The sequence below is a fragment of the Bos grunniens genome, chromosome 8 (assembly GCF_055505025.1).
Source record: "Bos grunniens cultivar Pamir isolate PY7600 chromosome 8, Bosgru_T2T1.0, whole genome shotgun sequence".
NCBI lineage: Eukaryota > Metazoa > Chordata > Mammalia > Artiodactyla > Bovidae > Bos > Bos grunniens.
The window spans coordinates 21,885,739-21,911,427 of record NC_141172.1 but is presented as its reverse complement, the minus strand read 5'-3'; the positions used below and the strand labels follow the sequence as shown (position 1 = coordinate 21,911,427).

General features: G+C 42.1%; 2 protein-coding genes, 1 long non-coding RNA gene and 1 pseudogene across 4 annotated transcripts; 1 reads left to right on the top strand and 3 right to left on the bottom strand.

Moving 5' to 3' along the window:
- Window positions 1–1,190: 1,190 nt before the first annotated feature.
- Window positions 1,191–7,297, bottom strand: LOC147366823 (interferon alpha-2-like; annotated as a pseudogene).
- A 428-nt stretch (window positions 7,298–7,725) lies between these two features.
- LOC147366822 (uncharacterized) lies at window positions 7,726–10,357 on the top strand. Of its 2 annotated transcripts, none has more exons than XR_015169084.1 (2): window positions 7,726–7,986; window positions 9,820–10,357. It is a non-coding gene; the product is annotated as an uncharacterized LOC147366822 (long non-coding RNA). The 2 variants fall into 2 exon arrangements; XR_015169085.1 differs by having other exon boundaries at window positions 7,738–7,986; window positions 10,037–10,357.
- Window positions 10,358–15,275: 4,918 nt separating this feature from the next.
- On the bottom strand, window positions 15,276–15,780 carry LOC147366821 (histone H2B type 1-N). The gene has a single exon (XM_086414315.1). It carries the CDS (start codon window positions 15,727–15,729, stop codon window positions 15,349–15,351), a length of 381 nt encoding a protein of 126 aa, XP_086270441.1. The 5' UTR covers window positions 15,730–15,780; the 3' UTR covers window positions 15,276–15,348.
- Window positions 15,781–20,627: 4,847 nt separating this feature from the next.
- Window positions 20,628–21,188, bottom strand: LOC147366820 (interferon beta-2-like). Its single transcript, XM_086414313.1, has one exon. The coding sequence runs from the start codon at window positions 21,186–21,188 to the stop codon at window positions 20,628–20,630; it is 561 nt and encodes a 186-aa protein (XP_086270439.1).
- Window positions 21,189–25,689: the final 4,501 nt, after the last annotated feature.

The following is a 25,689-nucleotide window of genomic DNA, read 5'->3' as shown; positions in this document are numbered from 1 at the left end:
CATAATGCAGCAATTTATAACTAGGCAATCCTTTTTTATGTACTAATGAAGAAATATCTCAAACATCTATTTGCAAGGAAATATAAATAAATGAGAAACTGAAGTATATGAAAAATGGATATTTATGTGATATACATTAATATGTCCCTATGTATAGATTTATTAACTACATATGAAAATGTCTAGAAGGGTACCCATTAAATTGTTAACAGTATAGGATTAGGGTATATCCTCCTAGAGGTCAAGGGTAGGCATTCCTTTGTATGAGTTATTTAAAAGTTTAGCAATGACATGTGTGTTTAATATATATAAATAAGCTTAAGAAACCCTCTTTACTTCTTTAGAGTCACATTTATCATGGCAGCTACTGATTCTCACATCTCTTTGCTGTCTCTGCAATCCCCAGCCCGCCTTGTTCTTCTTGCCTCCATTTGAACAATTTAGGAAGACTCTTTTCTCAGGAGTGGCCAAGTGTAGGAAACTTGCTCTCCCTTATTCATCCTACTCCAGGATCCTAGATCCCTTATATGCGATTGACCTCCCACGATGTATGCGGTTCTCCACTAATCCTTGTAGGCGCTCCAGTTCTTACAGGCCCCAAGCAGGCAACTGTGTGCATGATCTGGGCTTTTCTTCACTTATCTCCCTCCCACCTCTAATCTATGTCTCAAGAATCCCATTCATTCCCTCCTCAAATTGTCCCTTGTTCCTTCTATGACCCAGGGTGGGTAACCCCATTCCCTCTTTCTTCAGGTGACTTCAGTATAGGTTTATCTTATAGGATCAGGCTTTGGGTTAGATTTTGTTCAAAGGTGTGTGCAAGCCAGCTTGCTTTTTTAAAACTACTTTTCTTTCCACTACTTAAATACAAATAGTAGTCTTCTACAAAATATAATACAAAATAACTATCTTATGAATAATATTTAAATGCTATAAATAGCCTAAATATTTCTGATAATTTTAATAAATAAATAAATATTATAGGTTTTTAAGATATGGAAAATGGATTCTTAAATCTGTTTTAAACAGTTATGGTAACAAAACATTTAACATACATTTAAATAATCCCATATATTAGCTATTACTTATATGTCATCTGACACAAAAATAGAGTTAAAGGTTGCACTTTGAGTCTTAGAAAATAGCCATTTAGTTGACCAGATGAACTGTTTTCACATTCAATGTCTTTTTTATTTCCTGAGTTTTCTGATGAGCTTGCTGGCAAAGACCAAGCACCTTCTGATTTCCATGCTAACAACCTCCCAGGCACAGCGGCTGTATTCTTTCTGTTTGAGATACACACTGATTCACTGGAAGTAACGCTTCACAGCCAATCTGGAGTTCTCACTCCCTAGAGGTGATTATTCCCGTGTCCTTCCCTCTCTCAGACACGTGTCCAGGTCCTCCAACTGCTGATCAAGTCCCACGAGGAATCTGTCCAGGAGGCTCTTGTCCTGATCTGCAGAAGAGCCCGTGGTGCTGAAGAGCTGGAAGGTCTGCTGGAGCAACTCGTGCACAACAGCTGTGGCTTCTGTCTTCTCAAGCCTGGTCCCGTGCACCAGGGTCTGAGGAAATCTGAAGTCAGTCCTGTCCCTCAGACAGGACACAACGGGCAGTCTCTCCATCTGACTCCAACATGTGAAGCTTTCCAGATTGCCGTGGCTCGAAGGCAGCTCACAGCCCAGGGAGCACCTGGGGCTAGAGCAGAGCATCACCAAGGGCCAGCAGCACAGTGACGGGGAGGGCCACTGGGACACTGGGGGCTCGCAGGACTGCATGCAGGGGAGATGTAGGCAAGTTCTGAGGGCTTGGGGTGATGGGTGGCTCTTAAAGAGTGAGTAGAGAAACTTTCATTTTCTGGGTTTTTCCAGTTTGCCCTTTCCTTTCTTTTTCTACTCTTTGTAATGAAATCTATACAAGTGCTAATTTTTGCAATGAGTTCCTATGTGGGGGACATCAAATTATGCATGCCACTGTGGTTCATAGCTACACAGCTGTATAGCATGCTTCTCACACCTCCTTAGTTGTTCCTGGGGAGAAGAGTCTGATCAAAGTCAGAGAAGGGAGAAAAATTCATGCAAAATGGTGACTTTTCCAGGTCACCAAGAAATATTCAATATAAAAAGAGCTTATAAGAGAAGCTTTTGATTTTTCTCATTTTTTCCTTATTTACCCTTCTTCCCTTCTTCAAAAAATTCAGTTGTGTGTGTACCTTTACAATATCTGAGTAGGCCTTAAGCTCACTGGAGACATGATAGGGAAGAATATCACTGATATCATTTGTTAAAAATGAATTATGTTGCAACTGTAATCCACAAGGCACTTTTTTAGGTGCTAGTTGTCCTGCTGCTGCTGCTGCTAAAATGCTCCAGTCGTGTCCAACTCTGTGTGACCCCATAGACAGCAGCCCACCAGGCTCCTCTGTCCCTGGGATTCTCCAGGCAAGAGTACTGGAGTGGGTTGCCATTGCCTTCTCCGGCTAGTTGTCCTAAAAAATTCAATTTTGCCTGTGTTTATTTCTCTTTATACCTCTGCTGCTGCTACTGCTAAGTCGCTTCAGTTGTGTCCGACTCTGTGCGACCCCATGGACTGCAGCCCCCCAGGCTCCCCCGTCCCTGGGATTCTCCAAGCAAGAACACTGGAGTAGGTTGCCATTTCCTTCTCCAATGCATGAAAGTGAAAAGTGAAAGTGAAGTTACTCAGTCGTGTCCAACTTAACGACCCCATGGACTGCAGCCTACCAGGCTCCTCCATCCATGGGGTTTTCCAGGCAAGAGTACTGGCTGCTGCTGCTGCTGCTGCTAAGTCGCTTCAGTCATGTCTGACTCTGTGAGACCCCTGAGATGGCAGCCCACTAGGCTCCCCCGTCCCTGGGATTCTCCAGGCAAGAACACTGGAGTGGGTTGCCATTTCCTTCTCCAATGCATGAAAGTGAAAAGTGAAAGTGAAGTTGCTCAGTCGTGTCCGACTCTGAGCGACCCCATAGACTTCAGCCTACCAGGCTCCTCTGTCCATGGGATTTTCCAGGCAAGAGTACTGGAGTGGGGTGCCGTTGCCACTATGGTGATAATCTACCATACACTCAGGGATACTGAGGTTGCAATTACATTCAACCCTTGTAATGGCATGTCTTTACCAATTCTGTAAGGTACAGATAATTTGTAATTATATTAATGACAGAAATTTTTACATGCAGCCTCTCAGCAAAGTGTTTTTAATGAACATGACAGTAATCTTCACAGCTTCCTTATGAGATAATTACTATAATTATTGACATGTTTGCAAATAAGGAAACTGAGAACTCAGAGAGATTAGTCAGGATTAACTGCATAAGTGGTACTTGACCACTAAACTATTCTGCCTCCATGTTATTCCTCATTAACCTTAAGCATTCTCCTTTAGCTGCACTACATGCAGTTGTAATTAAGTAATCCATCTAATTATGTAACATTTGACTGCCCTGATAGATTGTAAGCTCCCTAAAGGCAGTAATGGCACATGTGGGGAATCCAGGAAGGTGTCTGTCCCAGAGGAAGTGCACAGAGGGGTCTCTGTCCCATTGTTGTTCGTCACTAAGGCATGTCCACTCTCTTTTACCCCATGGACTACAGCACACCAGGCTTCCCTGTCCTTCTCTATTGGTCAGATTTGCTCAAGTTCATATCCATTGAGTTGGTGATGCGATCCCGTCATCTCATCCTCTGTTGTCCCCTTCTCATCCTGCCCTCAGTCTTTCCCAGCATCACGGTCTTTTCCAGTGAGTGGGCCACAGAGCCAGTTCTTTTTTTTTTTTTTTTTAGAGCCAGTTATAAGAGAACTATACACACCAAAGTTTGACTACTCAAACCTAGTATTTGAAGACTATTTCAGAAAATTATAATCTTCTGAAAACAAAGATAGTAAGAGTAAATTTAAATGGATTTTTAAACTTTCTGGATAATTTCTCAAAATATTTTCTCAGATGTAAACAGGGATTCTCAAAGTTCAGTTGTTGCTAAGTTGTTTCAGCTGTGTCCAACTCTTTTTGAAACTATGGCCCATAGTCTACCAGGCTACTCTGTAGATATCAACAAAACACCACTTGAAATATAGGACTGGAAGTTAGCAAGGGCAATGGGAACTGTATCCTCTTTAATTGTAATGTAATGATTGTAATGTTCCTGGAATGAACAAATGACATGTTTGTGACAAAGAAGAATAGGAATTGGAGAGGAAGAACTTACTAAGTTCCTCTGAAATAGGAAGCACTTTGTCAGAGGAGATAGCTCGGTCCAGTGCTTGAGACACTGGACATGGGGGCAAGTTTGCCTAGGTTGATGTCCCAGCTCCATCCTATACTGGCTATGTGACCTTCAGCACCCTGGTTTTCCTCTTGTATGGAAATGATAATCATATTTGTTTCACTGGATTGTTGGGAAGATTGAATGACATAGCATGCTTCTGACCATGCCTGGACAAGACATAGAAGCATTCAGTATATACTAGCCATTCCCACGAGGGGGAAAATTCACACATCTAACTATGGGAACTGTATCGAATTTCCCTGAGATGACCTGCTTCCCTTCCTTTAATCCTCAGCTCAGTGGTCAACATTATTACATCTAGTCTCATCTCTTATGTGAACATGACGTCCTGTCCAAATCACTTATACCTAGTAGCTTCCAGGTAACAGCTGACCTCTCAGACGTGAATAAAATGGCTGTCCAATCTGTGACCCAGTCTCTTTCATGGTGAGTTAATAGGTCTATATCCTCAGAATCAGATAACGTCCATGAAGAGTGAGTAATGTAAACAGACAAATAAAAATAAGTAAATAGATACTGGGAGTTAGCAAAGCTGACAACTTGCCTCTTAGGTAACACTCCGCCTAAGAGCCTGCTACCCTCCTCCAGCTCTGTCTGCAGCTCAACAGTCTCACATGGGGTGGTCTGAAACCTGTCACTCTGTAGAGCTCTTCATCCCCATTTGTGTAGTTAAGTGACATTTTGTCATTTGAACAGAGAAAATGTCACTGTAGTTTTTTTTTTTTTCAATTACATTGTTTCTCTTTACCTTTGTGTGTCACTTTTTCATTCACTGCTCACTTTTACTTTCTAGGAATGTTCAATGAGAGTGGAAAGTTTTGATATCTTGAAAAATCACATAAGAAATACATTTCCTCTTCTTTTCACTTACATTTTCCCTTCCTTTATTTTTGCAACAAACCTCAAAATTGAAATAGAAAAGACTGCAGAAGCATCAGGACAGCTTTTACCAAGTGAAATACAAATAACAAAGAAGAGGTAACAATATGAAAATTATACAAAAGTAGCAAAGAAAACTGGGTTGCTTAGACATAGCAAGGACAATTACCTGTACTAATACAGAGAGGCTGCCTGATAGGACCCACACGGGGTCTCATTGATGCTATGACTCATTATGTCGACCTTGCAAACAGAGAATAAAATTACAGTGATCTATGAGACTGACCAAATTGCCCAAATGGCATTCTGCTTTCTCACTGGTGCCTATCTTCTCAAAGCTACAAGACCACCAGATTCTAGACCTCCAGCTATGTGACCACAGGACTCAACTACAGGCTAAAAATTAACCAACCCTTCAGAAAATTTTTCACTGGTGGGGTATAAGTAGGACCCTGTCAGAAAGGGAGGAAGCTGGTTCTCCTTAAGGGCCAGTCACCCTCTCCTTTCCCTCTAGTAAATTTCCCTTTTCTTGCCTGACTGCCCAACTCACTTTCTTTTTCTCTGCACTCGCCTTACACTGCCGAAAAGCAGCAAAGACACATTCTAAACACCTGAACACTTGGAGGGAGCAGTGGTTACACTTTATTTTCTTGAAAGTGAATTTTGGAGGATCAATCATCTGAAACAGGAGAGTGAAAACATTGGCTTAAAACTCAACATTCAGAAAACTAAGATCATGGCATCTGGTCCCATCACTTCATGGAAAAGTGATGGGGAAACAGTGACAGACTTTATTTTTAGAGGCTCCAAAATCACTGCAGATGGTCACTGCAGCCATGAAATTAAAAGATGCTTGCTTCTTGGAAGAAAAGTTATGACCAACCTAGACAGCTTATTAAAAAGCAGAGACATTACTTTGCCAACACAGGTCCATCTAGTCAAAGCTATGCTTTTCCCAATATTAATGTATGGATGTGAGAGTTGGACTATAAAGAAAGCTGAGCACCAAAGAATTGATGCTTTTGAACTGTGGTGTTGGAGAAGACTCCTGAAAGTCCCTTGGACAGCAAGGAGATCCAACCAATCCGTCCTAAAGGAAATCAGTCCTGAATATTCATTGAAAGGACTGATGCCTAAGCTGAAACTCCAATACTTTGGACACCTGATGCAAAGAACTGACTCATTGGAAAAGACCCTGATGCTGGGAAAGATTGAAAGTGGGAGGAGAAGGGGGTGACAGAGGATGAAATGGCTGGATGGCATCACTGACTCAATGGACATGAGTTTGAATAAACTCCTGGAGTTGGTGATGAACAGGGGGGCCTGGGGTGTTGCAGTCCATGGGGTTGTAGAGAGTTGGACATGACTGAGTAACTGAACTGAACTGAAGTGAAATGAATCACCTGGTGTAGTCTGAGCTTGTAACCGGGAAGGGTTAATTTTGAATTTCCACTGGATCTGCTTCTATGACTTTAACTCTTTGTGTTATTGGAGAAGACCCTTGAGAGTCCCTTGGACTGCAAGGAGATCCAACCAGTCCATCCTAAAAGGAGATCAGTCCTAAGTGTTCATTGGAATGACTTATGTTGAAGCTGAAACTCCAATACTTTGGACACCTGATACAAAGAACTGACTCACTTGAAAAGACCCTGATGCTGGGAAAGACTGAGGGCAGGAGGAGAAGGGGACGACAGAGGATGAGATGGTTGGATGGCATCACCAACTCAATGCACATGAGTTTGAGTAAGCTCCAGGAGTTGGTGATAGACAGGGAGGCCTGGCGTGCTGCGGTCCATGTGGTCGCAAAGAGACAGACACGACTGAGCAACTGAACTGAACTAAACTGAAACAACCATAATGGCCTGCCTCAGGGGATAACCTGACCCCACCTACCTGTGAAGGACTGTGATTCTTTGTGTGGCAATGGCACAGATGCCCTACTTGGCTACTTACCAGGTGGAACAGAAATTCACATTTGGGAAGGCCAGAATCACAGATAGATGTGACATCTTGGTTTGTTGACGTGACATGAGATATTCCATTTCACAGCACCCATGAAATGATTGTAAGGAAGTGCAATTAACACATGCCCCTACCTGAGGCTTACTAGACATTCTGGGAGATATTTACAGGAATTAAAAGGTCCTTTGGAGAAGGAAATGGCAACCCACTCCAGTATTCTTGCCTGGAGAATCCCATGGACGGAGGAGCTTTGTGGACAACAGTCCACGGGTCGCAGAGTCGGACACGACTGAGCGACTTCACTCTCACTTTACTTTGTTTCCTCACCTCCCCCCAGTCTCTGATCCATAAAAGAATCTGACATCCAGGTCAGGACAAAATGGTTATTTTGAGGAGTTAGCCTTCCATCTTTATGGATATTTTCAGTGTAAGTCTAATGTATGATAATTTTCATGAATGATTTATAAATATTTGTAACAAATTATATTTCCTATTCTAGGTTAAGGGCTCAAGCATGTTGATCACTAATTTCCTCTTCTAAATCATATTTTGAAATCTTCTCTTTATTACTTTTCTATATGGTTTTTTACAGACTAATAGCATTGTGCTGGGCTTCCCAGGTGGAACTAATGGTAGAGAACCTGCCTGCCAATTCAGGAGACAGAGCAGACACCAGTTTGATCCCTGGGTCAGGAAGATCCCCTGGAGGAGGGCATGGCAACCCACTCCAGTATTCTTGCCTGGAGAATCCCATGGACAGAAGAGCCTGGCAGCCTATGGTCCACAGACTCACAGAGAGTCAGACACGACTGAAGCGACTCAGCGCAAGCACAGCATTGAGGTAAAACTTCAGTGCCACCGAGTTTCTGTTCACGTTACTACATAATGTTACCTTCTTTACTCAGTGTTTATACTATTTGAAATTTAGCTCAAGCGTTTTTATATTTAATTGTAAATTCCATTTGTTTCTTATATATATTGACCTACTTTCTCAAATTTAACGTATTTTAACTCTCAAGGATATCAATATTATATTAATGAGAAAGATCTCATTTATATTAAATTGCTACCTCTAATTATTTCCTTCATTATATTTTCTTGCTCTGTTTTGGCCTGCCTCTGTGTTGTCCTTGTTTTGGTATTAAGTATTTGGTATTATTTGACTTTAGGGTTTTTTCCCCTTGCAAGTTACAGTGGAGTTTGTGTTTTAAATAAATCAACAGTTTAAGTGGATTCTATTAATATTTATTATTTTAACCTTTATCAGTTTGGGTCTCAAACGTATTGGATTGATGCGTTACTTTTAACGTGACATTTACATGTTTCGTGACCCTTATCATATTCCCTTCAGTTCTCCAACAGTCATTTATTTAGAGCAAATATATAATGTTAAAGCAATTTAGAGTTTTGAAAGGTTGTTGTTGAATCACGCGAAGACACCAGGATTCTTGGCCCCCGTAGGAGAAGAATTCAATCCGGGGCCAGAGATGAGGCTTGATCGCTCAGAGCTTTTGTGTAATAAAGTTCTATTAAAGTATAAAGGAGATAGAGAAAGCTTCTGACATAGGCATCAGAAGGGGGCAGAAAGAGTACCCACTTGCTAGTGTTAACAATGAGGTTATATAATCCAAAGAATGTCTGGAGGTTGTAAAGACCTCATCAGACCCACTCCCATAATTTACATTTTAAGATAACAGAATTAGCCAGAAGGTTTAATCCAAAGACTGTCCTCAGGCAGGATACATTATTATTATATAATCCTAAGGAATGCAGAGAAAGAAAAAAAGTTTGTCCTTTCTTCCTCCTGGAGAATTCCAGACCCCTCTCTCCTTGGGGACCCCTAGACTCCCTATCAACCTGCCTAGGAACTGACTCTCTCAGTTTCTCTGGATACTTGAGTGAAAAACTGAAAAACTAAAACTGCGAAATTTGATTTGAGACTTCCTTGGCCATTCAGTGGTTAGGATTCAGTACTTTCACTGCCGTGGGTCTGGGTTCAATCCCCAGTCAGGGAACAAAGGTCTCATAAGCCATGTGGCTGTCACAGCCAAAAATAATAATAAACTTTACAAAGTAACTTCCACTGATGTGACTATTCACTTCTAGTTCTTACTAGGACTTTTGCTTTTAGTCAACATAGTAAAGGTTCACAAGACTTATGATACCAATAGAAATGCTTGTGAAGTTCTGTTCAGGTATAAACAGAGGGGAATATCCAAAAGTTAAATGAAAATAAATTGACTCCTTATTCAAGAAAATAAAAATGTTAATTTTGAATGCACTGAGAATGATGCTAAGTTGGATGCAGTTTGCAAAATGAGTGCCATGTATTCCAAATGTGATAACTGGAAAATTTTTGGAGTCTTGTGGTCAATAAGGCCCTAATCAACTTGAATTAAACAATTCTCATTTTAAGGTGAAGCATATGAGGATATAGCAATGAGTTTCGTATTCTTATCTAGCTTGTAAACTTGTTCTGAAGACAGTTCTCATCCTGGGGGTCAAAATCTTTTTGAATGATGATGATGCTGTTGCCATCATTAGACATCATGTCTCCTGACCTATTTTTCAAGACATGTTGAAACTATATCTAGGTACATATACAACTAAGGAAACAACGGGAAAATCTGTGTTGAGTGTCACATGGATTCTTCCACTTTGTTGGCTACCCCAGGAGCTTTAACCAAGAAAGCGGCTGACCCAGGTTAGGTCTGAGAGGAGAATTTAAGCAGCAGGGGTTACTTCATCACACCAGGCTCTCCATGTGTTCCTGGAAGTCCCTCATGATCTTTCTTCAGGGATCTGTTATCCAGCGTTGGACTGGAGCAAGGAGCAAGCTAAAGCACTGAGAGAATGAAGATCTGAGGCAGCCTTCCTTTTCTGTGCTCCAGGTCCTCAGCTTTGGAGTCTTTCTTGACTAGTGAATGATGCAGTCGAAACAAATGATACATGAACTGGAGTTACGCTGCCATCAAACACTGGCTTAGAGACTGGCTATATTGGTCTCTGAACTCCAGCTGGAAAGAAGACAGAAAATTGGAAATCAAAGAACATTTTGCTGTCCTACCAATTTAAACACAAAGTAACAAATACAGAAGTGAAGCAAAATAAATGATCATTCACCGTAGTGATTCTATAATGTGAAATATATGTCTTTTAGATACACATATTCATCTTTTTCAATAAAGGAAAAAAATGGATTTTCATTATTACATGCATTTGCCATTTTTCCTCTATTTTTATACTCTTAGCCATGGACATTTTCGTGTCAATATCATGTTTTCCAGTGTATCAATTTCATACATTAAACCTATCTATTTTTTCACTTCCATAAAGTGAATTAATTATTTTTCTATTGTTTTACTATTTTTCTTGATGAAACATACTTGACGCTGATATATTTGTTCATGATGAGCTACAAATGGTATGTAATTTAAAAAATAAGGTAAAGTACTTTTCTTATGTTCTTGATAGTATTTCAGATCTGACATGGTTTCCTATCAGGGTTATAAGTTTTTTAAATTTTATTACACAAATAAGACCTTTTATCCTCAGATTTTAACTAAATATAGAACCATTCCAGCATTGGGACTTCCAGTGATATCTGTGAACTCCAAGACGTGAATTGTTTTCTTATGTGAAACATAATCACATCTAAAATCAAACACAAACTTTCCTTTTTTGTTTCTCTGGTTGTATAGCTTTCTGCATGATTATTGTTGTTTAGTCGCTATGTCATGTCTGACTCTTTGTGACCCCATAGACTGTAGCATGCCAGGCTCCTCTGTCCAAAGGATAGTTCAGGCAAGAATACTGAAGTGGTTGTCATTTCCTTCTCCAGAGGATCTTCCCAAGCCAGGGATGGAACCCACATCTCTTGTGTCTTCTGCATTTACAGGCATATTCTGTACCAGTAGTGCCACCTCATCTGTTATATTGTAAGTTCAAATAGAGTTTAATTAGTTTTAACATAGAGAAGCATCAGGATTAAACATGGAAATGTTGTAGTTTCAAATTCTTTTTAAATGTTCTAATCTTTGAAACATCTCTTTTGCATTTAGAATATTTCATTCTGTGTTATCATAATTTAGATTGTTTGCATGGAAAACAAAACAGAGAGAAGGATTTTTGGAATGAATATGCCAATCTCAATGAACACATTTTCCATTATAATATTAATTTCAAAATTCAAATTTGAAATCTTCAGCCATCAAGTAAATGACATATAAGATCTATTTTTTTCCCCTGCTCTGAAGTAACCACCTTTTTAGAGAACCAATGTGAGGCATAGCTAAAACAGACCCCCCCCCATATCTATCTATCTACCTATTCGTGTATAGGTGTATCAACATTCAAAAATTGAAGATCATGGCATCCAGTCCCATTACTTTATGGAAAATAGATGAGGAAAAAGTGGAAACTGTCAGATTTCATTATCTTGGAGTCCAAAATCACTACAGAGGGTGACTGCAGCCACAGATCAAAAGATGCTTGCTCCTGGAAAGAAAAGCTATGACTAACCTAGACAGTGTGTTAAGCAGAGACATCACTTTGCCATAAGGTCCATGTAGTCAAAGCTATGGTTTTTCCAGTAGTTGTAGGGATGTGAGAGTTGGACCAGAAAGAAGGCCTATTATACAGAGTGAAGTAAGCCAGAAAGAAAAGCACCAATACAGTATAGTAATGCATATATATGGAATTTAGAAAGATGGTAACAATAACCCTGTATACAAGACAGCAAAAGAGACACTGATGTATAAAACAGTCTTTTGGCCTCTGTGGGAGAGGGAGAGGGTGGGATGATTTGGGAGAATGGCATTGAAATACGTATAATATCACATATGGAACGAGTCGCCAGTCCAGGTTCGATGCACGATACTGGATGCTTGGGGCTGGTGCACTGGGACGACCCAGAGGGATGGTATGGGGAGGCAGGAGGGAGGAGGGTTCAGGATGGGGAACACATGTATACCTGTGGCGGATTCATTTCTATATTTGGCAAAACCAATACAATATTGTAAAGTTTAAAAATAAAATAAAATTTAAAAAAGAAAAAGAAAGGGGAGGTAAATGATAAAAAAAAAAAAAGGTTGAGTGCTGAAGAATTGGTGCTTTCGAACTGTGGTGCTGGAGAACACTCTTGAGAGTCTCTTGGACAGCAAGGAGATTAATTCAGTCAATCCTAAAGGAAATCAACCCTGAATAATCATCGGAAGGACTGGTGCTGAAGCTTTAATACTTTGGCCACCTGCTGAGAAGAAAACAACTCATTGAAAAAGACCCTGTTGCTGGGAAAGACTGAGGGCAGAAGGAGAAGAGGGTAACAGAGGATGAGATGGTTGCTTGGCATCACTGACTAAATGGACATGAGTTTGAGCAAGCTCCAGTAGATGGTGAAGGACAGGGAAGCCTGGCTTACTGCAGTTCATGGTGTCACAAAGACTTGGATACAACTTAGCAACTGAACAATATGTATGTATATATATACACACACATGTACAATTTATATTAAATAAGTATACACATGTGTGTTGCCACTTTAACATAAAAGGGTGGAAAACAGATGTTTACTTGAATTGTTATCTTATCCTGTATTATTTACCTTCCTGCAACATAAATGCTATCTCATCAGCAGGGTAACAGGAAAACTAATTAAGTGGCTGTTGCTGCTGCTAAGTCACTTCAGTCGTGTCCGACTGAAGTGCAACCCATAGACGGCAGCCCACCAGGCTCCCCGATCCCTGGGATTCTCCAGGCAAATGACTGTTAGTGGTAATTAATCAGAGAAGGCAATGGCACCCCACTCCAGTACTCTTGCCTGGAAAATCCCATGGACGGAGGAGCCTAGTGGGCTGCAGTTCATGGGGTCGCTAAGAGTCGGACACGACTGAGCGACTTCACTTTCACTTTTCACTTTCATGCATTGGAAAAGGAAATGTCAACCCACTCCAGTGTTCTTGTCTGGAGAATCTCAGGGATGGGGGAGCCTGATGGGCTGCCGTCTATGGGGTCGCACAGAGTCGGACACGACTGAAGAGACTTAGCAGCAGCAGCAGCAGCAGTGGTAATTAATAGACTAAGCGTAATAATTTGTCAAATATTTTATATAGTGTTTCATAAGTTGCAATTAGTTTTAACGGTTAACTCTTCATTGCTACAAAAATTTTGTTTTAGTCTTCTTTGGTCCTTGCCCACAGCACGTGTGTGATATTTTTGGAAGATCATTTTCAGGAAGACTGAGTTCAACTTTCCATTTCCTATATTTAGATCAGAATGAGACTCGTGATTGTGGACCCAAATGGAGGACTCACTCATCAGTTTTTCTGCAGTCATCCTCAAGTACTTGCAAGGAATTGCCTGATTCTTCTTTTCTTGTCTCCTTTGGGTAGTAAGGAAACAGCAAGTAACCTGTCTACACTGTGGATATTTTCCTGTAGGCAATGCCTTTGGGGATCAGCTTGGACGTTTCTTTCAAACAGTCGATTATACTGTGAACTATGACTGGCATTCTTGTCATTCTCCCCAAAGCTGAACTTGGAGAAAAAGCATTTGGGTCAGATTGTATTTTAACAAAGTGTGTGCAAGCAAGAACATTACTTGTTCCCCTCGACCCCTACCCAGAACTTCATTTGGACAAATAGTGCAAACGTGAACATGGTCTCATGCCCTGTCAAGTACAAACTAGCACGTGCCATCGGCACTTGCCATCTACCTACAAGGATTTAATCATGTGCTCTTGCAGCTGCTGATTTTTAACACCCCTGGAAAGGAATTCAGGGTGGAAAGCAGAAGTGAGGCATGCTGTGAGCAGGGAAAACTGGCAGAACAAGTCTTCAGAAGGTTAGATGTTTTCAGGAGCCCATTTTATGAACCTGATTCTTCTATCTCCTCATATCTAGAAAGCAGGAACATCCTTCATGGTGATGACTGCTTCTTGTGACTCCAAGAAACCTTCACGGCACTGGCGGAAAACTTCTACAAAAAATAGGCACATGATTACATGTACTCTCCCTTCACCAAAATCACATATATCCCTCCGTGCCTTTTTGGAACAGCTTCTCAGAGCTATCTGATGTGCTGTCTCCTGGGCTACAGTCCTCTTTTTGCCCCCTCAAAAACTTTCAACTTTCATGTTGTGCATTTTTGAAAGTCAGCACCCTGAACTTATTTTTTCATGCATTCCTCACCCAATAATTTCACAACTTGATTGCAGTGAGATTCACATGAGGATAAATCCAGGCCATGGAATGTGAGAGGAAGTGCTCTTGCCCTGTGTAGTCCTGGTGTTTGGAAACATCCCCTGTGAGCCACCAGACTTCATCCCTTTACTGGCGAGTGTAGTAATTCAAGTACCACATTCAATTTGGAGTCACATGAGCTGATGATGGAAAAAGCCACTGAACAAAAGGTACCTGTGTCCCTGAATCATTCATTCATTTCAGTTGGTCAGTCATGTCCGACTTTTTGCAACCCCATGGACTGCAGCACCCCTGGCTTCCCTTGGTCCATCACCAACTCCCACAGCTTGCTCAAACTCATGTCCATCGAGTCAGTGATGCCATACAACCATCTCATCTTCTGTCACCCCCTTCTCCTCCTGCCTTCAATCTTTCCCAGCATCAGGGTCTTTACCAGTGAGTCAGTTCTTCACATCGGGTGGCCAAATTACTGGCTTTTCAGCTTCAGCATCAGTCCTTCCAATTAATATTCAGGACTGATTTCCTCTAGGATGGACTGGTTTGATCTTGGTGCAGTCCAAGGGGCTCGCAAATTTCGTCTCCAACACCACAGTTCAAAAGCATCAATTCTTCGGCCCTCAGCTTTCTTTATAGTACAAATCTCACATCCACACATGACTACTAAAAAAACCATTGCTTTGACTAGACAGACCTTTGTTGGCAAAGTAATGTCTTTGCTTTTTAATATGCTGTCTAGGTTGGTCATAGCATTTCTTCCAAGGAGAAAGTGTCTTTTAATTTCATGGCTGCACTCACCATCTGCAGTGATTCTGGAGCCCAAGATAATAAAGTCTGTCACTGTTTCCATTGTTCGCTATCTATTTTCCATGAAGTGGTAGAACGAGATGCCATGATCTTAGTTTTTGAATGTTGAGTTTTTTTTTGGTTTTTTTTTTTTTTATGGCTCTGAAAAGAGCCTTTGGGGTGTAGGCCAAGCCTTACCGATCACTCCATGGCGGGCCGGCTCACTTAGAACTGGTGTACTTGGTGACGGCCTTGGTGCCCTCAGACACGGCGTGCTTGGCCAGTTCTCCAGGAAGCAGCAGGCGCACGGCCGTCTGGATCTCCCTGGATGTGATGGTCGAACGCTTGTTGTAGTGAGCCAGGCGCGACGCCTCGCCCGCGATGCGCTCGAAAATATCGTTCACGAACGAATTCATGATGCCCATGGCCTTGGACGAGATGCCGGTGTCCGGGTGGACCTGCTTCAGCACCTTGTACACGTACACGGAGTAGCTCTCCTTGCGGCTGCGCTTGCGCTTCTTGCCGTCCTTCTTCTGCGCCTTGGTCACTGCCTTCTTGGAGCCCTTCTTCGGGGCCGGAGCGGACTTCGAGGGTTCAGGCATGGCCGGGAGTTTACTGCCAAACAACCCAAAAGCAACAGGAAGAAAAGAGAAGCGGTGAATGTTGAGTTTTAAGCCAGCTTTTTCACTCTCTTCTTTCACTTTCATCAAGAGGCTCTTTAGTTCTTCTTCACTTTCTGCATAAGGGTGGTATCACCTGCATATCTGAGGTTATTGATATTTCTCCTGGCATTCTTGATTCCAGCTTGTGCTTCATACAGCCTAGCATTTTGCATGATGTACTCTGCATATAAGTTAAATAAGCAGGGTGACAATATACAGCCTTGCTATACTTCTTTTCCCAGTTTGGAGCCAGCCCGTTGTTCCATGTCCGGTTCTAACTGTTTCTTCTTGACCTGTATACAGATTTCTCAGGAGACAGGTCAGGTGGTCTGATATTCCCAACCCTTCAAGAATATTCCACAGTTTGTTGTGATCTTCACAGTCAAAGGCTTTGGCTTAATCAATAAAGCAGAAATACATGTTTTTCTGGAATTCTCTTGCTTTTCTATGATCCAACAGATATTGGCCATTTGATCTCTGGTTCCTCTGCCTTTTCTAAAACCAGCTTGAACATCTGGAAGTTCACGGTTCACGTGTTGCTGAAGCCTGACTTGGAGAATTTTGAGCATTACTTTACTAGCGTGTGAGATGAGTGCAATTGTGTGGTATTTTGAGCATTCTTTGGCATTGCCTTTCTTAGGGACTGGAGTGAAAACTGACCTTTTCCAGTCCTGTGGCCACTGCTGAGTTTTCCAAATATGCTGGCATATTAAGTGCAGCACTTTCACAGCATCATCTTTTAGGATTTGAAATAGCTCAACTGGAATTCCATCACCTCCACTAGCTTTGTTCGTAGTGATGCTGCCTAAGGCCCACTTGACTTTGCATTCCAGGATGTCTGGCTCTAGGTGAGTGATCATACCATCATGGTTATCTGGGTGATGAAGATCTTTCTTGTGTAGTTCTTCTATGTATTCTTGCCACCTCTTCTTAATATCTTGTGTTTCTGTTAGAAAAATGGTCCATACCATTTCTGTCCATTTTTTGTTGCCTGTCTTTGCATTAAATATTCTCTTGGTATCTCTAAGATACAAAGATTCTTGAAGAGATCTCTAGTGTTTCCCATTCTACTGTTTTCCTCTGTTTCTTTGCATTGATCGCTGAGGAAGGCTTTCTTTTCTGTCCTTGCTATCCTTTGGAATGCTGCATTTCAATGGGTATATCTTTCCTTTTCTCCTTTGCCTTTCATTTCTCTTCTTTTCTCAGCTATTTGTAAGGCCTCCTCAGACAACCATTTTGCCTTTTTGCATTTCTTTTTCTTGGGGATGGTCTTGATCCCTGCCTCCTGTACAATGTCATGAACTTCCATCCATAGTTCTTCAGGCACTCTGTCTATCAGATTTAATCCCTTGAATCTATTTGTCACTTCCACTGTGTAATCACAAGGGATTTGATTTAGGTCATACCAGAATGATCTAGTGTTTTTCCCTACTTTCTTCATTTTAAGGGTGAATTTGGGCTTCCCAGGTGGCTCAGATGGTAAAGTGTCTGCCTGCAATGTGGGAGACTGAGTTCAATCCCTGGATCAGGAAGATCCCCTGGAGAAAGAAATGGCAACCCACTCCAGTACTCCTGCCTGGAAAATTCCACTGACGGAGGAGCCTGGTAGGCTACAGTATATCGGGTCATAAAGAGTCGAACAGGAAGGACTGGGTGACCTCACTTCACTTTACTTCACTTTGGCAATAAGGAGTTCATGATCTGAGCCACAGTCTGCTCCTGGTCTTATTTTTGCTGACTGTGTAGAGCTTCTCCATCTTTGACTGCAAAGAATATAATCAAACTGATTTCAGTATTGACCATCTGGTTATGTCCATGTGTAGAGTCGTCTCTTGTGTTGTTGGCAAAGGGTGTTTGTATGACCAGTGCATTCTCTTGGCAAAACTGTTAGCCTTTGCCCTGCTTCATTTTGTACTTAAGTCTAAATTTGCCTGTTATTCCAGTTATCTCTTGACTTCCTACTTTTGCATTCTACAGGGTGGGCATAAGACAATTGGTTACAGGGCGATGTAGGGGGCGTTGCTGACAAAGTGAAACATTGTAGCCGCCATGAGATTATTGGCTGTGCGGCGATGAGATATTGGCTGTCCCTAATGATTTGGGGTGGGGGGTGGTGGCGGCTTGCGTTGCAGTCACGGTGGAGTCCCGTGGTGGTGAGGAGACTATTGGCTGTGGAACAATGGGAGGGCGTTGTGTACCAAGAGAAACACAGTGGCAGTGATGACACTACTGGCTCTGCTGCCATGGGGAGGGGCGGGGGCGGGGGGTGGGCATTGCGCAGATGGAGCGCAGCAGCTAAGAGACTATTCACTGTGGCACCCTGCTGGAGTGTTGCTCACAGGTCGAATCTCGCGGTGGCTAGGAGACGATTTGCTGTGGGATGATGGGAGAGCTTTTGGAGAACAAAGTGTAACACAGTGGCCGCTATGAGACTATTCTCTGTGGGACTGTGGGAGGGCGTTGAGCACAAAATGGAACATGGTGGCCGGATGATACTGTCTGCTACGGGGCGATGGGAGGGCGATACCCGGCGGTGGCGATGGGAGTACAGCCGATGTGACCTTATGACAGCGTTGAGGACAAAGTGAGGCTGGGGATCAGCGAGGAGACCATTGGTTATGGGACGACCGGAGGGGATGCGCGCACAGGAGGACCTGCGGTGGCGATGAGACTATTTGCTATGGGACAATGGGACAGAGTAGAGGTCAAAGTTAAACCAGGCTGTGGAGATGAGACCTTGGGCGATGGGAGTATGGGGCAGCTTTGAAGAAAAGTGAAACACCACGGTGGAGATGGGATTATTGGCGATGGGAAGACAGGACAGCGTTGTTGTGCACAAAGGGGAAACCGGCGGCGGCCGTGAGCCTATAGGTGATGAGACCGTGGGCGGGAGCTGGACACCAAGGGGTAATCGGCGGTGGCTTTGAGACTTTTGGCTTTGAGAAGCGTGGATGGCGATGCGGACAAAGTGAAAGCCAGCCACGGCGATGAGACATTTGTCTATGGGACGCTGAGAGAGTGTTGCGCACAGTGTGAAACTGTGGCAGCGATGAGACAATTGGCTACTGGACGATGCAAGGGCGTTGCGCACAAAGGGGAACCTGGCGCTGGCGAGGACACTCTTCGCTAAGGCGCAATGGGAAGGCGTTGTGCAGAAAGTGAAACACGGCGGTGGGATGAGACCTTGGGCGGTGGGAAGACTGGGACTGCATTGAAAAAAAATGAAACCCGGCGGCGGCGATGAGCCTATAGGGAATGGGACCACGCGAAGGCGATGCGCGCACAGGAGAACCTGCGGTGGCGATGAGACTGTCAGTGTTTGCCTTGGGAAGTCAGAGGGCATCGCGGACACGTGTAAAACAGCGGAGGCGGTGAGAACATTGCGATGGGACGATAGAACTGCGGTGTGGACAAAGTTAAACCCGGCGGTGGGGGTGAGACTATGGGCGATGGGACGATGGGAGGGCCTTGAACACAAAGAGAGGCCAGGTGGAGTCTGTGAGACTATAGGCTTAGAGCTATTTTGGACAACGTGAGAAACAGCCAAGGCGATGAGACTGGCTATGGGACCCTGGCAGTGCGTTGGACAGAGGAGAACTCAGCGGTGGCCAGGGGACAAATAACCATGGGACGGTTTGAGGGGACTTCCTAGGGCTGAGACAGACTGCGGCCACCACCTGGGCAAGTGACCAGAAAACAGTGAGCTCCTGGAATGCTCTGGAACTTTCAGAGTGTCTTTCAAGGATTCAGCCGTGAATTGGGGGTGTTAAGTATTCAGTAGCTAAAAAGTAGGAATATTTTAAAAACACAGCAATTTATTTTTAAATTAATTTTCTATTTAATTAATATACTTATTTTAAATGAAATATTTCAAGTTTCCAGTTTTATAATAAATATATATAAGGTATTTAAAGTATAATTTTAACAATAGCATTTTAATAAACATTATTTAAATTAAATTTTCTTTGTATTAAAACAAGTCTTTAATATACTTTTACATTTCTGTTTTTAGTGGATGTAAATTTGTTAATAATTTCATGATTACTTTTCACTTACTTTTAATTGAGAGAATTACCATGTTTGATCATTTCTAGTGACCCAATGGTAGTTTTAAGTAATTTTTAACTCATATTCTTGAAATCTCTTTCTGAGGACAACATTGTTGGAAATAAAGGTTGGAGTACACAAGCAACTAAGGCCATTTAGAAGGTCAGAATTTTTCATTTACTTGAGTAAGAATTTTATAAACTAAATGGAATTTCCCCGATTTTATTGGCATCAAGAAGGCTTACTTTGTAAGACTCTCAAATGTAAGGTGATGTACATTTCTCCCTAATTAATAATAAAAAAAAACCCCCACATCATATCAAGAAGCCCTACAAAATGAGCTGTCTGGTACATTTAAAGAAGTGAAAAGACAAGAGTAGGTAAACAGTATGGATACATGGAGAGCATGCATATAACTTAGACATTCCACATGGTTTCCTTGTATTTTAAATGCCTCAAAGGCAGGGGCCAAAAACTCTACTACTCTGCAGGCTTGTTTTGCAATGAATGTCTCCAAGGTGCTCTGCAATTTTTAATATGTGTTGTCACATAAATCACGTTGACATTGAAACTGCCACGTTAACTTTTGTTTCATAAATAATTTGTTTCTCATACAAAAGTTTAAATAAATAAATAAATAATGCATAAATCAATTTAAAAATAGCTTAGTCTTTAACTGTCCATTGAAATCCAGTGCATTGCATTGTTAGTTACTTCAAGAGCCTCTGCTGGCTGAAGAGTCTCACCTCAAAGTCACATTGTCCCTTCCCAGAGCCACAGGTGGGAGATGTTCAGTCACGGAGGTAATCTGTTAGTCTCATCAGGAAAGAAAAGTTCGTGAGTATTTGCACTTGCACGACTGTCCAGGCACACCTGTTGTACTCCTTGGACTTCAGGTACTGCACGAGGTTGAAGTAATATTTCCTCAGGTGAAGAACGGTTGTGTCTCCCATAGTGAAATTTTGCTTCTGCAATATTTCCTTTTGGATTGGCTCCAGACGATTCATCTGCCCATAGAGTTCCTCAAGGAGGTCCTCAATGATGGTCTCAGACCAGCCAGTGTTGGAGAAGTCTCTGGTGAGAATGCCGAAGATGTGCTGGAGCATCTCATAGATGACCAATATGGCATCTTCCTTCTGGAACTGCTGTTCTTCCTTCATCTCCTCAGGCATCTGGAAGTCCATCCTGGCCTCGAGGCAATGTTGAGGAGTTGAAGGTAACTGCCACAGGAGTTTCTGACACACTGCAAGGCTCCGCCTTTGTTGGAATTGAAGCAAGCTGTAGCTCCTGGAAAGAGCTGTGGTGGAGAAACACAGCAGGAGAACCACTGGGAGGAGGCAACGGTGGGTCATGGTGAAATCAGGAACAGGGCTACCTGTTCTGCTATTAGGTGCTGAAGCTGAGTCTTCAAGGGTTTGCAAAGTGAATGTCCTTCATCCTTGAGTGTGGGCTACTTATACAGGATGGCCCTCCATTCTTTCTATTTGAGAGGAATTTCCCACTTTCAGTTCTCCCTTTCAGTTTTCCTGTGTCATTTAAATTATTAGTTGCCTCCAAAACTCTTTTTCTTTAAGCTCCTTGCTATTTTAATTTACATATACCACATGGAAAAAAGATATAGAAACTGAGAATTTCTAATGTTTTTTAAAGTTTCAATGAATTGCTGAATGTTAAAGAAAAATATAAGCCAAATCTTTTGAACTACATTATTACAGGATTCTTTCATTTCGAAAAGATTTTTCTTTTTCTGTTTTCATATTATGAGATTTGTGGACAGGGGGCCTTGTTTGGAAGAGTTTCTTTTTCATAAGAATTAGGTTTAATTCTCAAATATGCTATTACCAAACAATAATACTTGCAGTTTATGATTTTAAAAAAGATACCTATTTTTTACATCTATAAGAGAATGATGTTAAACTAAGTTGATGAACAATAAATACATGATATATGTATGATTTAAAATAAAAATATGCAGTTTATAATTTTAAAAAAGGCACCTATTTTTTTCAATCTAAAATAGAGTGACGTTCCTAGAGGGGTGGGAAGGGGCAGGAAGGTTCCACAGGGAGGGGATGTATGTATACCTGTGGCTGATTCATGTTGATATATGGCAGAAACCAACACAATATTGTAAAGCAATTATCACTCAATTAAAAATAAATATATTTACATTAAAGAAAAAATAATGTATATAAAAAACAAAACAGAATGATGTTAAACTAAGTTGTCCTGAATTTTTTTGGAGGCCTTAGCCATAAGGAGCAAGACATCACATAACTTTATCAACCTTGTTGTTGGTTTTCAGTCGCTAGGTTGGGTCCGACTTTTTGCGACCCCATGGAAGGCAGAATGCCAGGCTTCCCTGTCCTTCAGTACCTCCCGGAGTTTGTTCAAACTCATTATCATTTCATGGTAAATAGATGGGGAAACAATGGAAACAGTGACAGACTTTATGTGCTAGGGCTCCAAAACCAGTGCAGATGGTGACTGCAGCTAGGAAATTAAAAAACTACTTCTTTTTATATGAAGGTGCCATTTAAATTTTTCTGGAGGCCACATCAAGAGAGTAAAAAGAAAAAAGTTAATTTGAACAGTATATTTTCTTTAACAATATATCTAAATGTTATCATTTCAACATAAAACAATACAAAACTAGCAATGAGATAGTTACATTCTTCTTTTTCATAGTGCCTTCAAAATACAGTGCATGCTGTTAGTCACGGTACAGCTCAGGCTGGACTAGGCAAGCGCTCAGTTGGCCACATGGGGTTGTCGGCTCCATGGTGACCAACACAGCTCAAGATGGAGGGAGCAGTAGGAAAACAAGATCAACATTAAACTCAACCACTTCGTTTTATATGAGCTTAAAGTTGGAAAACGACATTTAAAAATGATGCCATTGACAATAACATAAAATGTCTACTACTGAGAAACTGTCATAGCCAGAGGTGCCTAAGAAGACGTGGCAATTAAAGGTAATGGGGCATCCTAAATGACATCCCAGGATAGAAAAAGAACATTAGGTAAAAAACTAAGGAGATCTGGAAATTCCCGGAAGATCTAGTGGTTGGGACTCTATGCTTTCAGGGCAGGAGGCCCGAGTTCCAGCCCTGGTCAGAGAACTAAGATCCCACAAGTCTCACAACCAAAAACAAAATAAATAAAAAGTTGCTACAACCAGACTGTGTGTGGGTGTGGGCGCAGGGGGGGGCGGCGTGGGGGAGAGGCATTAAGGAGTTCTTAATAAAGTGTAGACTAGGTAATTTTTAATTAATTAATTTATGACTGGACTGGCTCTTTGTTGCAGCAGGTGGGCTTTCTCTAGTTGGAGCAAGCGTGGGCTGATCTCTAGTTGAGGAGCTCAGGCTTCTCACTGTGGAGCTTTCTCTTGCTGCAGAGCACAGACTCTAGGGCACGGGCTCAGTAGTTGGGGTGCACAGGCTTAGTTGCCTCACAGCACAGGTAATCCTCCCTGGCCGGGGATGGAACCCATGTCCCCTGCATTGGCAGGTGGATTCTTAACCACTGGCCCACCAGGGAAGTCCCAGACTTTAATCCTTTTGAATGTAGCATTGACAGGCAAATTACCTTCACTTTTGGCCTCTAAGGACAAGTCTATAATTGAAATTTGATCCAAACTAGATGGCCAGAAACTAATGAAGAATAGAAGCTTTCTCTGTTACATTCAGATTATCTCTTTTTTTCATCTTGATCATCCATAAGGATTAAGCAATTTGCCCAACTAATTCTTTTCTGAGAGAGCAAAAGACATGTAAGCATGTGATGAGGTGGTCAGCATCAGTGAGAAGGGAATACAGAGTCTACAATAGGGGACTGCCAAGGCCACCTCCTACTGAGACTGACACTGTCATTTAGTGACAAATATTTATCAAATGTTTCTTAACTACTTCATAAACCAAAGAAGCAAATGCTGCCAATTTATTGAACTATTTTTACAATGTCTCTCAATAAACTTTTGCTACTGGCTTGATTATATATTCTTCACATTCTTTTTGAGTTTTTTCCCCAACATATTTATTATTTACTGTTGTTGCAAGAATGAAAGAAACAGTTTTTTCATTACATTTTCTACTTTTTAATGGACTGGGTTTTCCTTGCATTTTCACACACAAACACATAACAAAATAATTTTGGTTTTTAATCTGGCTAACTTTACAAATGCCATATCTAAAAGTATTTGGTTGGATTTTCAAATTTTTAAATAAATGTATATTGTCTGCAAATAAAAATTTTAAAGGATTGAAAACATCAAGGGTGATGTTCATATAGAGCAACTGCTACTTGGTGTCTAAATTGTAAATTAAAAACATTCTGCAGCATAGTTGAAATATGCATAGCCTATGATCTAGTAACTGCAGCAATCAGCCTGGGAAAAAAATCAAGTGCATATGCATCAGGATATAAGTAAAGAATACTTATACCAGCATTATTGATAACAGTACCAAACACGAAATGACGTAAAATCCCTTAAAATGGCGTAAATAAATAAGTTGTTGTCTAGGCTTATAATAGGGTTGTTAATAACAAGATGTACGAAACACAATAAACACACAAACATAGTAGTAAGAGAAACTCAACTCAAAAGAAAACATAGACCATTTATATAAACGTATACAAAACTTAAAAATAGGCCTGACTAGACAGGAGACATTTTGCTCAGCAACCTAGGGCGTTCCTGTGAAGCTTCAGGACCACAATTTCTGTCTCCAGCTTGAGGGAAGAGCGTGTCTTCCCACCTTCCAGCTGCGGCCTCGCTCTCGCCCTCTCTCAGCACCTGAGGCTGACTCTGCCCAGGCTGGGGTTGCCCTGTGCTCACAGCCAACAACTGGTGGTAGGCCCAGAGCCCCTGCTCAGGCCTCCCACCTGGTGTGGAGAGGGACAATATGCAGAGAGATCTAAGTGCCCCTGGTTGCACTCCTCTCTCTTCCCCTTTCTCACACCCTGCACATCTTGTCACAGGCCTTGGATAGACTCATTGTGCACTTTTTTTCTAGCTCACTTCAGGATGCAGCTGGAACCAGGTACTTGGCTGAAGGCCTCTCTGGCTAGCTCTCCTAACTCCTCCAGAACATACCCAACCAGAGGATCCCACACTGTGCTCCCCTGTCACTCTCAGAATGCGCCCATCAGAGGGTCGATGGCCCAGGAACAGGCAGGAGCAGCCCAGGCCTTGTTGTCACTGTTTGCTGCCAGGACCGCTGCTGCTGGACACTCAGACCTGCCCTTTCAGAACATGCTCATCTGCATCAAGCCTGTGTTTACTTCAGATCCCAGGCCGTTCTCTGAGCTGGACGTTAATCCTCAGAATCACTATCAGGGGTGCAGTGAGTCAGGCTAACCCAAGGTTGAGAAAATGGTTAAAAGGACAACACATTGACTGCAGCTGCTGAACAAGCCTCAGAGGCTGCCCTCAGCTGACATGTGAGCAAGTCCCACTGTGTGGGTTCTGGGTTAGTTTCCTGTCTCTGAGGCAGTTTCTGAATCTTCCTTAAAGTGAAACAGCCCAAAGCAAAGCCATCTACATACTCAAATCCGACAAGTGACTTGAGTTTTGTTACATCATCAGAGATTGTGTAATGAACCACAGAAGGCAAAAATAGCAACGAAGTTGATGCAACAAGTGAAAAGGAAAGTAAATGCAAGCTGCCAAAATGGGATTTCAGGATCCAGCCTGGGAATCCCCTCTGGCGTGGCCTCCTGGCTGAGTTGAGTGCACAGAGCAGAGGATCGTCCTGACTGCCTGCCAGACGCCTGTGGCTTCCTGGCTGAAACTCTGAGCTCCTAAACTCCAGGGAAAACAAAGAATCCAGTGAGGGTGGGGGTGAGTCCTTG